At 33.8% G+C, this 17,249-nt stretch overlaps 4 protein-coding genes and 1 pseudogene across 5 annotated transcripts; 4 read left to right on the top strand and 1 right to left on the bottom strand.

The window, feature by feature from the left end:
• Nucleotides 1–1,422: 1,422 nt before the first annotated feature.
• Nucleotides 1,423–3,287, top strand: LOC106298600 (interactor of constitutive active ROPs 4). Of its 2 annotated transcripts, none has more exons than XM_013734734.1 (3): nucleotides 1,423–1,702; nucleotides 2,034–2,085; nucleotides 2,219–3,287. In XM_013734734.1, exons 2-3 carry the CDS (start codon nucleotides 2,069–2,071, stop codon nucleotides 3,168–3,170), a joined length of 969 nt encoding a protein of 322 aa, XP_013590188.1. In that variant the 5' UTR covers nucleotides 1,423–1,702; nucleotides 2,034–2,068; the 3' UTR covers nucleotides 3,171–3,287. The 2 variants fall into 2 exon arrangements, with proteins under 2 accessions (XP_013590188.1, XP_013590189.1); XM_013734735.1 differs by lacking the exon at nucleotides 1,423–1,702 and adding an exon at nucleotides 1,875–1,946.
• Nucleotides 3,288–5,850: 2,563 nt separating this feature from the next.
• On the top strand, nucleotides 5,851–7,375 carry LOC106298396 (B-box zinc finger protein 22-like). Its single transcript, XM_013734508.1, has 3 exons — nucleotides 5,851–6,297; nucleotides 6,466–6,885; nucleotides 6,979–7,375. Exons 1-3 carry the CDS (start codon nucleotides 6,115–6,117, stop codon nucleotides 7,240–7,242), a joined length of 867 nt encoding a protein of 288 aa, XP_013589962.1. The 5' UTR covers nucleotides 5,851–6,114; the 3' UTR covers nucleotides 7,243–7,375.
• A 2,890-nt stretch (nucleotides 7,376–10,265) lies between these two features.
• On the top strand, nucleotides 10,266–12,097 carry LOC106299362 (protein trichome birefringence-like 42). Its single transcript, XM_013735466.1, has 5 exons — nucleotides 10,266–10,585; nucleotides 10,936–11,107; nucleotides 11,193–11,371; nucleotides 11,452–11,610; nucleotides 11,704–12,097. Exons 1-5 carry the CDS (start codon nucleotides 10,305–10,307, stop codon nucleotides 11,999–12,001), a joined length of 1,089 nt encoding a protein of 362 aa, XP_013590920.1. The 5' UTR covers nucleotides 10,266–10,304; the 3' UTR covers nucleotides 12,002–12,097.
• A 186-nt stretch (nucleotides 12,098–12,283) lies between these two features.
• LOC106297834 (F-box/LRR-repeat protein 13-like) lies at nucleotides 12,284–14,106 on the bottom strand. The gene is made up of 3 exons (XM_013733991.1): nucleotides 13,162–14,106; nucleotides 12,729–12,869; nucleotides 12,284–12,607 (listed from the first exon to the last, which is right to left on the bottom strand). Exons 1-3 carry the CDS (start codon nucleotides 14,104–14,106, stop codon nucleotides 12,284–12,286), a joined length of 1,410 nt encoding a protein of 469 aa, XP_013589445.1.
• A 937-nt stretch (nucleotides 14,107–15,043) lies between these two features.
• Nucleotides 15,044–16,797, top strand: LOC106297832 (annotated as a pseudogene).
• Nucleotides 16,798–17,249: the final 452 nt, after the last annotated feature.

Below are 17,249 nucleotides of genomic sequence, written 5' to 3'. Positions count from 1 at the left end.
CCGATTAGATATAACATATATAAAATCATATGTATGATTCAAGTAATATAATATTATTAATATAAATGATGCATATGAATTATAAATTAATTTAAAATTAAAAGTAAATAGCAATCAATTATTATAATATATTTACTTTAGAAATACTTATATCCGTGCATGAGCACGGAAAAATCACCTAGTTATTAATGAATAAATGTTCCTTTATATAGGGGTTACAAGAGAGATAAATGGAAATACAATAATAGGAAAGATTACAAATCATAAACATAAACGAATTAGGAAATAGGCAAGTTGTAGCCGCCTCTCTCTCCTCTCCAAGTCTCGCGGCCGCCTCTCTCTCTAGGGTTAAGCCGTCTCTCTCTCTAAGTGTATGGACCGGGTATGAACCAGACCAGTTATGGACATCCACCAATTGATTTATATGATGTACCGTATTGCTTTAAAATATATTTTACTTCTCTCTTTTTGGAGAAAGGGCTTTACTATTAACTTTTACTTTATGTTGTGGTTTACTCATACTTAAAATATAGCCAACCGGTAGTTACTTGTTTCTATCTTGTGACATATATATTTGAATGTAACGTTTTTATGGGAGGGGAGGGGGGTTTGAATATATTCATGGCCATTTCTTAGAAAATCTCTAATCTCACTCTAAAATAGAGTGGAAAATAAAGTAATAAACAAAATATAAAAAGATTACTCGATAAAATGGTTTTACACAATGTTTGTGAAAAGTACCAAAACTTAATACTATATAGTATGATATGGTAATGACACTATTATAAATCTCCAAACTCTATTTTTTTTTGGGAACTTGAAAATGCATGATTTTGTTTTTCAAATATTTGTTTATGAAGCTACATACCAAACAATTTTAAAAAAGTGAACGTTGGAATATATAATTTTATGAACAATATATAGAGAAAAAAAAGTTTGAACTTTGTGGAAACCGACAAAAAGAAAAAAACAATGTCAGACATATTGATGAATGGGTGCACACATAAAATGTGGCATAATTTATCAGATATATATATAAATTACTACACCATTTCTTACTTGTTTTCTTAAGAAATGTTTTAGAAAAGTAGACATAAAATAATTGTTTCAAATCCAGCTCCAAATTATTAGATGCTATGTTATCACATTGTTACAACTTACAATTATCATTTCATATAATTATTTTGCATAAGATACTTTTTATATGTCATGTTTGTATCACTCAAAATCAATCATGCAAAAGATGCGGAATCATAATGTAATAAAAGTAAAAAGACATTATGATTAGTGATTACAGTGTAAATGTGGGACCTAACCCTCCAAGACAGTAAGATTACACTTTGGTCCTTTTCATCACCAATGGTCTTTTTTTTTGTGCAACCACCAATGGATTAACTTTATTTCAAAATCTTCAAACGTCTCTCTTATTCTTGGATTGAGAGAAGTGCCTCGAAGTAAATCTCCACTCTCTCTCTCTCCTTCTTCACTCTCACTCTCAGAAGTCATAACAATAACAACAAAAGCTATACGACCTTTTATCTTTTCTCCATATTTTGAGCTTTCTTGTCGTTGTGTTCTTGTTCTTATTAACCAAAGTAATCAAACCTGAACATTCAAAAGAATTCCTCTTCTTTCTTATTAACTCCCTCGTGTTCACTTGTAAACTCGTCATATTTCTACATTCTCCTCATCTTCTTCAAAGGTTAGTTTCAACGTTTTGACTACCTCAATATTTTTTTCCTTGTATGAGAAATGGAACACAGTAACTTTTCTACTGAATCTTGTAATGCATTGAGTGAGTGAAAGAAAAAGTTATGACTTTACTTTTATTTAGTGTACACACACTTCTCTGTTTTGACTTCGATAGTGAAGTCATCTTTAACAAAGACACTCGCACTTGGTTGCGCGTGGCTCACACAATTCTTATATGTGAGTCGTGCGTCCAAGTAAGTAAACAAAGAAGAAGTTCATATATATATATATATATATATGTATATCTGCTTTATTCTGAGGAATGCTCTAATTTTCATCAGATTATAAACCTTGGAGACTCTACAATTTGAAAATCATGATGCCAAAACCAATGTAAGTTTTATTTAACTTCTCCAAGAAACTTTCTTATTTTGGAATTGTATTTGAAATCAGTTGTTGTTGTTAGTTTCTATATCTGGCATGAGTGATATTGTAACCTTTTTGTATCTTCTTGTGATATGAGTAGTGTTAGAGGAGGTTCAGAGTTGCCTCAGAGACAATCTCCAAGGCTGAGGTTATCATCATCAACCGTTTCCTCTGCTCCGCATCATCTCCACCGTCCAATTACAGACAGGAGTCCAAAGCTTGGTCCTGACCGTAGATCTCCGAGGAGTGGTGGACCTCACAGTGACCCGTTGACTCAGAAGAAGCTTGGAAGTCGCATCTCTGGCTTAGAGTCACAGCTAGGACAAGCTCAGGAAGAGTTGAGATTGCTCAAAGAGCAGTTGTCCAAAGCCGAAGCTGCCAAGAAACGTGTTCAAGAAGAGCTTCATAAGAAGAGATCCAAGAAACCAAACCCTAATGCTCTGGAGAGAGACGACATTCCTGGAGATGGACATCAAGAGACTGATGTCTTCGAGGTTCTCCCTGTTGAGAAAGCAAAAGAAGTTGATGATGAGGAACACCAAATCAACGTGTTGAAAGCTAGACTCTACGACATGGAGATCGAAAGAGTATCACTCAACAAGGAGAACGAGAGCTTGAAGGATCAGTTGAAGAAGACAGACTCAGAAATGTCCTTCGCAAAGGCTAAAGAGGATGAGATAGCTTTGAAAGTGAGTCAGATTAGGGAAGAACTGGAAGAAAGTAATGAGAACACAGCGCAGCTAAAGAAGAAGCTTGAATCCGTGGAAGAAGCAAAAGAGAGTCTAGAAGCTGAGATGGAGAAGCTGAAAGTGCAAACCGAGCAGTGGAGGAAAGCAGCAGATGCTGCAGCTGCGGTTCTGTCTGGAGGAGTTGGGATGAATGGTGGGTTCTCAGAGCAGTGCGGGTCAATGGAGAAGCATTTTGCAGGCCGGTTTGTGGGATCACCAGGAATGGCTGCTGATGATTGGGATGATGGGTCAGGAAGTGGGAAGAGGAAAGGTTCAGGGATGAAGATGTTTGGTGACTTGTGGAGGAAGAAAGGTCAGAAATGAATAACCAGTAGCGTGTGATTCAAGAAAGCAGTGTGCTTCTTTTTTTTGTGTATTTGATGGGATGATCTAGTGATGTATGATTTTTCTAGTAATGAATGAATATTTCTTAGCTTAAGAGATGGTAAAAGTTTAAAGGTATCCAACTCATTTTGTCAAAATCTTAATTTGTATAATTACATTTAATCAATATTTAAACTTCTCAAGTATTTGAATACGCAGATGATCTGATTTCAATATTTTTTAATGAATTTTCAAATTTCAAACCTAAAATGATCAGACAAGAAACATAAAATTATAAAACATCTTTCTCAAAGTAACTATAATTAAAACTGGAAAATAGTTTTTAGCACCAAGAGCCAGTAGTAATCCTATGCAAAAGCAATACACTTGAAATCTATGGCTTTTGAACCAAAAAATAATATATGTTTCTAAATAGTGTGACAAACAAATGAAAATAGTGAATTCATATTCACTACTTAAAATTTACAAGATTTTCTTTTTTACATATGGTTTCTTGTTATTCATGTTCAAGAAGTTATATAACAAATTATTCTTATCAAATTCGGAAAAGAATAAAATAAAATTTTATTCATATATTCGTTTCTTGATTTTTTTTCTTCATTTTATTATTTTCATAATATAGTATTTGGGTAACTGGGCCACTTTACTAGATTTTAGCTGTGCTGAATTTGCAGTTAAGCCAGTTAGGTTGAATATTAGTTGGGTCCGAAACTGACGTTTTTCAAGCAGAGAGCCTCTTAAAGAATCAGAGGGTCTTTGGAGGTCGCTCAACATCTTCATTCTTTCAGACGTTTGATCTTGTCTCAAGGCTTTAGTCAAATCAGATCAAGGTACTAGATTTGGTAGCTTTGTTCATAGAGTTAAGAGTTAGTACATTTGGCCACTTGTGTATAGATTCTTTCGGTTCTTTTGGTCCGAAAGATTCGTTGATTCTTGAATCTTTGGTGCCTTAAGAAGTTTAATTGGAGTAGCTATCTTTCTCAAACCACGAACGTGGATGTATCTGATCCTCTTGAACAAAGAGAAAATAATATCGATATCATCTAGATTTTTCTCTTTATCCGTGCAAATTGTTAATTTTGGTGAAAGATCTTTTTTCAAATGGGGCCTTCTTAATAATTGATCGATGTTCTTCCTGTTAATCATACGTGTATTAATATAATCTTGATATCATATATGATGGGATATTTTTCTAAAAACATTTCGCTATCGTGTAAGATTGTATAATGCATGAACCAGGACAAACTTTTATAAGTAAAATAAATTAAAAAGATTCTTCCTAGAAGTGGTCAAAATGAAGTGGTAGACTGATATTATTCTACTTGTATAGTTGTATTACTTTCATCTTATTATATTTTTTGGTCATTTCGCTATCATGTAATTTGAATATCATTTAATTTGTATACCAATAATTTTCCTTTTCATGCTCAAATTTTTTTTTTCATGCTCAATTTTGGGTTAAATAGGTTGAATCAATTTTTTTTGGTCTAAAAGGTCGAATCAATTTACATAATATTATGTATATTATCGACCTCATCATTTTCAAACAAAAGATATTTTGAGCATGTAGTTCACGACAATTCAAGTGATGGAGAGATGAGCTTACTGGTTAGGCTTGGCTCATCATTTTCAAACAAAAGATAATTTGAGCATGTAGTTCACGACAATTCAAGTGATGGAGAGATGAGCTTACTGGTTAGGCTTGGCTCATCATTTTCAAACAAAAGATAATTTGAGCATGTAGTTCACGACAATTCAAGTGATGGAGAGATGAGCTTACTGGTTAGGCTTGGCGCACCCTTTAGTTTGGAACTTGAGCTCTACAATCTTCTGCTAATAAGCCTAATGTACAGCTTGACACAGCAGAGATGGTCTCCATGCAATCAAGACACTTAACGTGTATACACATTGTTCACTCATCAGGCTATAGAATATTTTCTATTCGACCCCACCACTTTGTAAGTTATGCACAGAGACCCTCTCTTTTTTTTTTTGAACTACAAATCCTCCTACGGCCACTGTTTAGTTAAAACATAATACTATTGTTCTTTTTATCTTAGCATTTACTTTCTTTACTAATATTGCATGTTTCATTAACAACAATCAAGTAATATTAATAACACATCTATATTGGTCCATTTTTTCGGATCCAGCATACTGTCCACTTCAGATCTCTCTTGGGTCATTTGGGCCGATTAAAAAATCAGATCCAATTCTCACATTTTTTTCTTTCCTTTGGGCCATTGATTCCAAGTTCAAATAATTTTTTTCAACCATTCTTAATTATTTTTTTTTCTTTTCTTAATATAATTTAATCATTCATAAAAAAAATTGAATTTTTTCATTGAAAAGTATAAATATTTATTAAAAGTATATAATTTTTTTATTACATAATAAAATTAATTTATCAGAGTTATACCAATTTAACTCATTAAAAAAATACAGTTTAATTTTTTTAACATAAATAGTCATTTAAAATGAAACACGATAAAAAAAATAAAAAATTTAAGTTTTTTATAAAATAAAACACAAATATATGAAATATGACATTTACTAAATATTAGTCAATTGAAAAAAAAATAAATAAATAAATCTGCGCTTTCAAAGCGCAGATCAAAATCTAGTTATTTAATTAATTTAAATGATATTTTTGCCTTTACGACTTATCTAGAATCCAAATGAACAGATTTGTAATTTTGTTAGTCAGAAAATTTATAAATAAATCCAGTTTGACTAGAAAATATTATCAAAAAATTTATCCTTTCGGACAAAGGCCTTGAGGAGACAAAACTGAAGTCTACGACGTTAATCCTTTCGAGTGAATTAAAAAAAATAGAAAAAAAAAACAAATCAAAGAAACGTAAGGAGAAGTTTCGTTTTTCTCGAGACCTTGAATCGTTTCGAAGATTTTTGGTAATAAAGGATGAAGATTCAGTGTAACGTCTGCGAGACGGCGGAAGCGGCGGTGCTATGTTGCGCCGATGAAGCCGCGTTGTGTTTGGCTTGCGATGAGAAAGTTCACGCCGCTAATAAACTCGCCGGGAAACACCAGAGAGTCCCTCTCTCTGTCTCTTCCTCCTCCAAACCCAAATGCGACATTTGTCAGGTCTGATTCATCTCTCTTTGATCTCAAAGTTTGAATCTTTTTTTTAGGTATGAGAAAAGCCTTGTAATGTGTGATTCAATGATTATATCTTCTTTGAGAAAGTTTGAACCTTTTTAGAGTTTAGAGAAGCCTTGGACCAGTTTCTTAGTTGATTTTGTAATTTTACAGGAAGCTACTGGATTCTTCTTCTGTCTGCAAGATAGAGCTTTGCTATGTAGGAAATGTGATGTTTCAATCCACACAGTGAATCCTCATGTTTCAGCTCACCAGCGGTTTCTTCTGACTGGGATTAGAGTTGGTCTTGAATCTACTACGGACACAGGTCCTTCTACACCGTCCAACGATGACAAAACCAACGAGAGGAAACCACCTACATCTGAGCCTCAAAAGATGGACTTTGATGATCATAATCATCAGGTGGGTTTACCGGAAACTAAAGTCAGTGATCACATTTCTACAAAGCTTCCTATTGCAAGCAGTGGATCAGCAGCTACTGGAAGCATTCCTCAGTGGCAAATTGATGAGATTTTCGGATTAACCGACTTTGATCAGAGCTATGAATACATGGAGAACAATGGATCATCTAAGGTAAACATATTAGTTATCATATAGTGTGTGTAACAAGTAAAGATTGGTCATCATTTTGGCCTTAGTGATTCATCTTTTTTTTTTTTCTTGCAGGCGGATACTAGTAGGCGAGGAGATTCAGACAATTCTTCAATGATGCGGTCGGGAGAGGAAGATGGAGAAGATAACAGTAACTGTTTGGGAGGAGGTGAGACATCATGGGCGGTTCCACAGATTCAGTCTCCACCAACAGCTTCTGGTCTAAACTGGCCTAGACATTCTAACCACCACTCAATGTTTGTTCCGGATATATCTTCTTCAGCTCTTAACACCGGTTCATCCCCTAACCAGAGGGTTGGGAAGCGGAGACGGTCCTAACAACTGCAACTCGCTATGTAGTCAATGCTTATGATTTCTCTCTAGAGGCTTCTACTAGTCACCGGAAACATTTCTCTATGTATCACAAAAACATTACACAGCATTTGTCAGAAATCAATTAATTTATTTTGCATTTTATTGAATTACTGATATATATATATATATATGAAAGAAAGTCATCGAGAGAAGGGATCCCAAGAGATTTTGAAAGTTTTATCTAAAACATTTTTACAATTTTTTTTCACGCAAATATTCCATTTTTCTCGATTTTCATTATTATCCTTCAAAATGTGACATTTATCTTCGTTCACAAATATTTGATAAACAGTCATAGTAATTTGGGTTCATTCTCGTCAAAAATCGTAAGTGGGTCTTTGCCGCGTTTTAGACCCTCTTTGGGCTGTTTTTCGACTGAAACGTTTTTACGATTTTTTTAGGAGAAATCGCCTTTTGTATAACTTCGGTTTTATGAAATAGTGGAAACCAATCGTATAGTTGAGATAACCATGATATTTAAGTTAATTGTTATCATTTTATACGATTGATTCGAATTCGTACGAGAAAATAAGTCTTTGTTAATTTTATCGTAAAGTTTCAACGGTAACTCCGATCGAGATGAAACAAAAGACAGTTTGATTGAAACTCGAAGGAGAGAGTTCCGAAGAGTGAGATGAGAGTACATGGTGTGGGATTGATCCAGGTCGCTTGATGGTGAGTCGGATGGGTTGATACAACTCACCATCAAGCGAGTTGGACGCGGTCGATCCAACTTGAGGTTGTCCGCATGCTGATGTGGTTGTTGCTCGGGAGTTTTCTACTTAAGACTTTTCTGAAATTATTTCGAGAAAGTTTCTTTAAAAAATGTGATCTTGGACGTTAATTTCAAAATTGCCGTTTTTAACCCCAACAAATATTGAATGTGTTCTTTAGTCATGAGAGCAATAATTTCTTACAGTTTCTCATATGAAAAACTATGCATGAATATCTGATGGCTTTAAGAACTCCAACAATATATTTTTTGTTATTTGTCAATTGGTTTTGAAAATTCTTCGGAAAATGTTATTAGAGCTCTTCACAGATATCTTAAAATTATTAAAATTATAAGAGAAAATTATTTTTTTAGAGCAAAAAAATGATAATTACGTCCTTTTAGAGTAATATCTATTTTGTGCCATTTTTTCCTATAATACCCTTTAATATTTTTTGAAAACAAATTTAATAAATAGTTTTACAAACAAATAAAAATTGGAAAAAATAGTAACTATTAATAAAATACCTATATGAACTTAGTGGTATTTTTTTCAGTTCTAAAAATGTTTAAATCATAATTTTCAGATTATGTTCTAAATAAAGTAGAAATGATATTCTACAAATTAGAAAACGAAATCCACTTTTTTCACTGAATCTACAATGTTTAGAATACGTGATCTACGTAAATAAGAGTATTCTAAAAATATTTAGAATACACATTCCGCACTTAACCTACGGATCTAAAATCTGCAGAAATCAAAATCTACACATTAATATAAATCTAAAACACGTAGAAACCGACTTCTACAGATTTTCTGTAAATCTAAAAAATGTAGAAATCAAAATCTACACATTACTATAATTCTAAAAACCTGTAAAAACCGATTACAGATTAGCTGTATTCTACGGATAAGAAATCATTTCCGAAAAATATGAAAAAAAATATTTGGGAATATTCATTTTCATATTTTGAAAAAATCGATTTAAAAAAAACAAAAAAACACGAAAAAAACGTGGTAACCTTCTTCTCACACCGTCTTCTATATTCCATTGATTGTTCACAAATTTTTTACAAAAATTTCACATTATTTCTATCATGATTCATATCTATACTTACTTGGACACAAGATCGATCGGTCTACAAATAGAGATCGATCGATCCATATGAAATCAACATTTGCTGATCGAGTGAAATAGACCAGGTCGATCAATATATGGTCCATGTTTTTTTTGTTCTGCATAATGATTGGGATCGATCGATCTCATCGTTCTGCTGATAAGGGATCGATCGATCCTGCTTTATCGAGCACGTTATCCATTATATTAATTACGAAATTTTAAGGGTATTATTGTCATTTTAAAAATAATAAGCCTAATGGGACATAAAGTATATGAGTTTAGTATAAAGGGACATAGTTATCATTTTTTTGCTCGAAAAAAAAACAATTTTCCCAAATTATAATAACAATTTCAAGTTGATGGTAATGGAATGTTTTCATTATCTAAAATGAAAAACATTTCCCAACCAAAACATCAGTCCAATAATCTCACCCAATGGTAAATAGGGCAATACTTTTTTCATGAATCTCTGCTATTTGAATATGAAACATCATAACAACAAGAAAGAATGAAACGGCCATAGCTCCTATATGAACTACTGGGAAGATAGCAAAGAAGTCAAGACCTAACAAAATATATAAACCTAAAGTGTCGTGAAAGACTAGGATGGAAACAAAAAGAAATGTACCGGATTTTAAGCAGTACAACCAAAATACTAAGACTTCTAGTTTTCCACGTTTGAAATGAAATACTCTACAGTAAGAACATATATTTTTACTTTTATATTCTGAGATAACTATGAAGAATTTTTGGATTAAAATGCTCTACGGTTTTAATAGTTTCTCTGAGTAAGTTAAAATTCCCAGTTAATCATATGAAACGAAATTACACACCCTAAATGGAAGTTTGTTTAGCTGTTGTCCCTACCCAGCCTAGATTTGAGTATATCTGAAAGGCATGAATACCTTGAAATCAAGCTTTGACTATACAGTTGCAGTTTTCGTTAACTAAGAGAAAAGCCTGCACTTCCGTATTGACTGGATCTTCCCCTATAGGCAATAAATCTCGTATATTTCATATTTTAAATTTTAAATTCTTGAGAATATAAAGTTTTCAACAAAAGGTTATTACTTACCCAAAAACATAGATATTGGCTATTTATGTAGTAGGCATACCGAGCACTAATGATTATAAATAGTTAAATACTCTACAGTACTAATATCATGTTACATTGTCTCTTCTAATAGAAAAAAATGGATTTCCATCAGGTCATACTTCTCCTTCTTCTTGTTTTCCTTGTTGATTTATCAGATCGCAATGTAAAAGCTAATGCTAATTACAACGCAACTGGTTACGAGGATGGGACATCAAAGTGTAACATTTACGAAGGGACTTGGATTTATGACAAATCTTCTGGTCCTCTCTATGGAACATCGTCTTGTCCGTTTCTCGGACTAGATTGCCAAAAGTTTGGTCGGCCGGACAAGAAGTACCTCCACTACCGATGGAAACCGACCGGATGCGACATCCCAAGGTGATAATCACTTTCAGTTTATCATCAAATGATACTTTTAATTTATGAAAAATCTATAGACGATAATTATTATAGAAGATTATTGATTAAATAGATGTTAAAACGCCGTCTATAAAAATCATTTTAGAAAATCGTTTGGTTTATGATCGATTTCGACAAAAAGACATCTGTGTGTATTCGAGTTGTAAAAGACATCTGTGTATTCGAGATCAATTTTTAGAACACTTATTTATAGTTAAGAGAGTTGTTATTTTTTGAATTCTAAATAACTTTAAAGGGATGAAATCTGATTTTTTTTTTCTTTTTAAATCTGATTGACATTTGGATATTTGTGAAATATTACGTGGTAGCTTCAACGGACAAGATTTCTTGACGAGATTCAAAGGGAAGAAAATACTGTTTGTGGGAGATTCGCTCAGCAAAAATATGTGGGTGTCATTAAGTTGCATGCTTCACGCGGCCGTTCATAACGTTAGTTATAATTTCATGCCTGATAAGTCCCTCTCTACGTTCACCATTCCGGTACGTAATTCAACCGGTTTATTCCTGGTTATTGGGTTCGGGTAACTTGAACGAATAATTCATTATTACATAAAATTTCTTTTAGGAATATGGAATATCTGTAAATTTCTTGAAGAATGGGTTCCTGGTGGATTTGGTAATGGACAAAACAAGAGGATGGATACTGAAACTGGATTCGATCAGTACCGGAGACCAATGGTTGGGTTCAGATGTTGTCATCTTCAACACTTTCCACTGGTGGAGTCACACTGGTCGTGCTAAGACGTAAATACTAATTAAACAACGATCTTGTATTCAGTTAATCACATCATATATCTTAATCTAATGATGATAATATGATGTAGATGGGGCTATTTTCAAGTGGGGGACAAGGTAGTGAAAGAGATGGATAGAATGGAAGCTTTCAAGATTGCTTTAACAACTTGGGCTAAGTGGGTTGATCAGAACATTGATCCTTCAAAAACTAGGGTTTTCTATCAAGGCGTTTCTCCTGTTCATCTAAAGTTAGTCTACATTGCTCTCTCTCTCTAATAATCATAGTTAACTAATTAGTTATAGAGATACTTATTGTTTCCTTTTCCATGCTTAATTTGAAGTGGGGCTGAATGGGGTGAACCTGGGAAGAGTTGCTTGGGAGAGACGGAACCAGTGGAAGGATCAAATTACCCCCACACAAACGAAGGTGAGGATATAGTGAAAAGTGTGATCCGAGGGATGGCTAAACCGGTGAGTCTCCTAGACGTGACGACTATGACGGAGCTGAGAAAGGATAGTCACCCTTCTATCTATGCCGGTGGAGGCAGTAAGTTAAATGACTGTAGCCATTGGTGCCTCCCTGGACTCCCTGATGCATGGAACCAGCTTCTCTATACCGATCTTCTTGGCAATGTTTAGTGTTTTCTTGGAGGTCTAATAAGAATAAAAGTTCTCATGTTTCAAATCTCTCGTTTTATCTATTGGATGCTGCAGAAACAAAAGGGTAACTATATAACTGAAGTAAAATATAATTCTCTTACAAACTTCAACACTTCAATATCATCATAAACTAAGAAGAAAGCCAGGAATGATACTGATTTGACTCATAAATATGATTAATGTCTTACGAAATTCAACACTTCAAAATGTCATCATAAAACTAAGAAGAAACAAATAGTTCACAGAAACTTAATTAAGTACTCAAAGGACAAACTTGTATGCTGATTCATTGGTGATATCATATGGATCATCAGAGAGCACGACAACTTCACATGTGCTAGAGAGTCTTGGCATCAAAAGGAGTTCGTTGAAGATGACAGATCTTTCTTTCTTTAAGGAATCATCCAAGCTTAAGGTTAGTTTCTTGAGGCTTTGTGAGTTCACAAGTAAGTAACCCACTAGTTGCATCTCCAACGCATCCCCTTTGAATGGCCTTTCTATCTCAACATACTTGAGAGATGGCAGGACACGCGGACGTCTGGGAGAAACAGTGATTCCCACCTTGACGTGATTTTGGATAGATCCCTGCACGTACAATACAACCGAGTGGACGAAACACATGTTCCAAAATAAGATACTTCATCTTTCAATTAGCATATTTTAAGATATCAGGTTTAAGATATTATCTAGATAATATAATAATCACCAGGACAAGAGTTGTTAGATTCGGGCAGCTCTCAAGAAAGACCGGCAACATTTCCCAGACGTAGCCGTCTAAATTGACACGCAAGGAAGATAGGTTACGAAATACCGGTAACTGTTCATATCTTGAGTATTCATAAATGACCTATAACAACAAAAAGTACGGAAAGACTGTTAGATGCGATCATTTACTTCACAGGCCAGGTCTCTGGTTCAGATTCAGGATGGTTCAGCTAGGATTAGAGTCGGTTATGGGTATCGCGAAATGAAACACTTGGCTTTTAGCTTTTTAAAATTTTCGAGTTAACATATACATAACATATAGACTTTTTAATTAAATATTCTTTTACTAATTGTTTAATGACCCAAAATTTCAAGACCGGCCAATTAAAAATATATAGTTAATTTCACTAAAATAGAACTTAGACATAGGTTACCTCGAGAGTACACGAGGCGATGACTATATTATCAACCCTAGAGATCATGAGGAGAAAATTTTGAATCATATTTCTCTTTTGTGCATCATTTGGACAGAACCTCCTCGTGGAAGTCAAGTTAAACGCAGTGTTTATATGCACTCCTACAAGGGAAGCCGTATCCTCTAGTTTGAAACTAGCAGTTCGACCATCACTGAGCTTCAGATACTTAAGCATAGGGGCGTCAATTTCAAGTATACGTTCATCATCAAAACTCTCGTGGCTGTCAACAATATGAATAAAGGTCAACAGAGATTGAGAACGCACACGTAACATTGGTATATCATCACCGAAACTCCTCTCAATACATAAGTTTTTGAGAGATGGGCATTGTGATATGAACTTTTCTAGTGCCCATTCGTCGGTAAACTCAACAAGGATTAAATTGATATCTTTGAGAGAAGGTAAAGAAACAAGGTCGGGACTAGGCAAGGTTAGTCCAACGAGCTTCAAGGATACCAAGCTCCCACAAGTGTAGAGTGCTGGAGTCATCTCGAGTTCCCAACTCTCTGCTGAATCGTCCGTAACATCGAGAGTTTCGACTTTCATCCTAGAAACAGTGTCGAGCCAGCGCCTGACAAGACTAGGTTCAGGCTCGTCAGCCTCTGAATAATCGTACGTTAACTTAAACATATGTAAGCGCGTGTCCCTGTTGAAACTCAGAAAGCTATCGATAAAACTCACGAATGAGTCGTGCTCTGAAAAATCATCGTATTCCAAGTTCAGTCCAGGTACGTGTTTCCAGATATGGTTCCATCTGGTGGATAACGTACTTGTCTTAACGACTTCTTTGGTCGGAAGACTCAGGAGTACCTTGAATATCAAGCAATCTGGCAGATGGCTTATCCTATCAACTTCACCCGGTTGGTTTGTGGAACGAACACGTTTCACTCCATCTCCATCCATGAGCGCAGAGGAGATCAAGCAACGGCTTCTAAAGATTGACTATGCTGACAAAAAAAAAGATCGTCTTGGAGTTTTGTCTACACGTTCCACTTTTCTCAGCTGATGGATGGATGTATGTGTTACCAAAATACATGTATATATATATATATATATACTAGTGGGTGTTATGTATTTCGCGCGAAAATTTGTATTTTTCGCGGGAAGATCTATATTTTCTGATTCAAAATATAACACAATTTTCCGTTTATAAATTATTTTTTGTTTATTTCTTTTTAAAATATATATTTATTTAATATTTTCTATAAAAATTAGTTAATTTATGGTAATAAATTATTGGATTCATAAAATGTTTATTAAAAGTTTATACATTTATGAATAAACATTAAATATTTGATATAGGTGAAAAATCTAAAAAATTATCTTTAAAAAAAAAACAGAATTGAGTAACTTTTTTAACTCTTTGTTTCTTAAAAATAGAAATTTTACCATTATGTATTTTGACTAATTAAGGGCAACAAATTTCAAAAATTGAAAAGATTGACTGAAAATAATTGAATTTATTAAGTTACTACAGAAAATATTGTTTAGTCAAAAATCTAATTTCTTAGTTTAAAGAATTTATATATTTATAATTAACACTAGATTTTTACGTAATACATGTATATGAGATAGTATGAGTCATGCTGAGAATTTCTCTATTGCAAAGATCCTTTTCTATAAATAGCCATTAATTTCTAAGTTGTAATCACTGAAATCATTTTTTCTCATTTAGATTATACAAAATTTAAAATTAGAAGATAATAGGTTTAGAATTAGAAAATAATTACATTTAAATTTTTATTTTAACAACAAAATGAAATTAAAGATTGTTATCTTAATTTTTAATGGATTCAAATATGAGATAACTGTTCTGGTTATTATAAATTAAAAAACGAATATGGGCAAATCTGGACACGTGTCGTTCTCTTATCGATCAACAATTAGACTTCTTTATTTATTTCTGTTTGGACTCATAATATTTGAGAGTTTATTGGGCCAATTCAGAAATTATCCAGGTCTAGTCCATATAATATCAGGGTTTACTCTACTGGACCGCTGTAAGCTCTCTTCCTCCCGCATTTTTAGTCTTCCAAGGGCTTATCGAATTAGGAATTTGAAAAAAATTAGAGGATTTTGGATTTGGTGGAGTTGAGTTGAGTTGAGTTTAGCTGAATTTTAAAGATTTTGATGGAACTTTTGGTGGGGTTTTGGTAGGATTCTTTTTTTTTTTTTTTAAAAGAGATTTAATAAGATCTTTCTTTAACATATGAAAATATAATAAAGTATTAAAACTACATATAAAATATCCGGGTAATCACTGGTACCAAGCAACTGTCTAGTTTTGGCTGGATGGTCAACAACTCCCATCTGAATAAGCTATATCTTGAAAAAACTAAGCTTAGAGCCATAACATTGTTTGTCGATGAACGGACCATCACACGGCTCTAGTTCCCAGCTTTTATCAAACAAAATACACTCTTTGGGACTGCGGTAACCAGCATGTGTTTTCTAAACACCAGGCAGAAATCTCTATCATCCTCTATCTTCCTTGGACTTATACTTGTTTACCATTGGACGACCTCTGTTGGATCAGTTAATGTTCAGATATATATGATGTAATCTCATTACTTAGACTCGATGCGTAGTATTTTTTTAGAGATGGAAGATAAAAACCTTAGTAGCTCAAGAATGACTGTGTAGCTGCATTTTTATGGTTCTTTCTTGAAATTATAATGCATAGAGTGTTCATGTTCATTAAAAACTGATGCCATAAAACCAGAGTAGAGGTTTGAATAATTGTTATCTGTTTTTTGTAGAAGAGAAGAAGGAGAAGCTTTCTGAGATTAAGTATGGATTGGACGAAGATTGGACGAAGCTGATCTCTTGGTATTTCCATTTATTTTGCCTTGTGTGTAAATCTTTTTATTGTTCTTTTCTCTTAAAGAAACATACATAGCTTCTGTTTTTTCTTTCTTGTAGATCCTGAAAATGGATCTCGAGGCAAGAAGTTTGCAGCCGAGTGCTAAAGCGCTGTGTCTTTCTAAACTAAGAGAGTATAAATCTGATCTGAACCAATTGAAGAAAGATTTCAAACGAGTGTCTTCTCCATATGCTAACCAATCTACATGTGAAGAACTGATGGAACCCGGAATGGCGGATGTGCATGCGGTAAATGGTTAAAGAAAATCAAGCAATCACATTTGTTAGGTCTCTTGAGTTAACTTGCACCATTTTGGCTTTTGTGCTCTTCATCTTTGTCTAAACTTAATCTTAGATGCCAGAGAGTTTACATTATTGTTGTCCTTCCAGGAATCAGCTGATCAGGTGGGAGATTAGCTCAGTTGTTGAAATTCTGAGCCAGCAACGCCAAACCCTCCTTTACGCTCACACTAAGGTATACCATGAAAAGAACTTACAATTAATCAGAAACTTTGCTGGTTTGGTTTTGGTATCTATCATTAAATCAGAAAAAACTAACTCTTTGTGATTTGTGTAACAACTCAAGGGTTTGAATGATGCCATTGATAAGAGCAAGAAAGTGTTGACCGCTATGTCAAGAAGAATAAGGAGGAACAAATGGATCGTTGGTCTGTGACTGTGGCTCTCATTCTCGCCATCATCTGAATCATCTCATACAATGTATCTCATTAACATACTCAAAAACATATAAATTCATCGTGATTGTGTGTGTATACATGATGGTTGATTTCTTTTTAATGGGCCCAAATGTTTACTTGCGTTATAAGCAATCATTGTCTATTGGAGTAGAAATACTTCAAACATTTATTATATCTTCCCAAGTCCTTTTAAAACTTAAATATCTATGGTGTTCTGCAACTAACTACAACAATATGTGCATTGCAGCTAAAGACTTGAAATGAAGAGGCCTAAAACAAAAAAGTTAAATATGTTTTAACCTCATGGCATTCACAAAATCGTTTGAAAATTAAATATGTGTCTTCTTAACACGTCATAGACATTTTGTTTGATTTAATTGATCCAATCATAAAGCTAATACTGGTTCTTAAGCATCGGCCTGCTTTATAAAATTAAAAACCCAAAATCACTTTTTCGGAAATAATGCAATGGCCTTCCAAACAAAT

The sequence above is a fragment of the Brassica oleracea genome, chromosome C6, assembly GCF_000695525.1.
Source record: "Brassica oleracea var. oleracea cultivar TO1000 chromosome C6, BOL, whole genome shotgun sequence".
NCBI classification, from domain to species: Eukaryota; Viridiplantae; Streptophyta; class Magnoliopsida; order Brassicales; family Brassicaceae; genus Brassica; species Brassica oleracea.
This window is presented reverse-complemented; position numbering and strand designations above follow the sequence as displayed.

Bases quoted from the DNA above. Each gene is read 5' to 3' on its own strand.
- LOC106297834 (XM_013733991.1), bottom strand. From the start codon at position 14,106: ATGGATGGAGATGGAGTGAAACGTGTTCGTTCCACAAACCAACCGGGT. The intron at 12,870-13,161 runs GTAACCTATGTC...TTGTTGTTATAG, and splicing joins TCGCCTCGTGTACTCTCGAG to GTCATTTATGAATACTCAAG. The intron at 12,608-12,728 runs GTGATTATTATA...TTGTACGTGCAG, and splicing joins ATCTAACAACTCTTGTCCTG to GGATCTATCCAAAATCACGT.
- LOC106299362 (XM_013735466.1), top strand. From the start codon at position 10,305: ATGGATTTCCATCAGGTCATACTTCTCCTTCTTCTTGTTTTCCTTGTT. The intron at 10,586-10,935 runs GTGATAATCACT...ATTACGTGGTAG, and splicing joins ACCGGATGCGACATCCCAAG to CTTCAACGGACAAGATTTCT. The intron at 11,108-11,192 runs GTACGTAATTCA...AATTTCTTTTAG, and splicing joins TCTCTACGTTCACCATTCCG to GAATATGGAATATCTGTAAA.
- LOC106298396 (XM_013734508.1), top strand. From the start codon at position 6,115: ATGAAGATTCAGTGTAACGTCTGCGAGACGGCGGAAGCGGCGGTGCTA. The intron at 6,298-6,465 runs GTCTGATTCATC...GTAATTTTACAG, and splicing joins CCAAATGCGACATTTGTCAG to GAAGCTACTGGATTCTTCTT. The intron at 6,886-6,978 runs GTAAACATATTA...TTTTTCTTGCAG, and splicing joins AGAACAATGGATCATCTAAG to GCGGATACTAGTAGGCGAGG.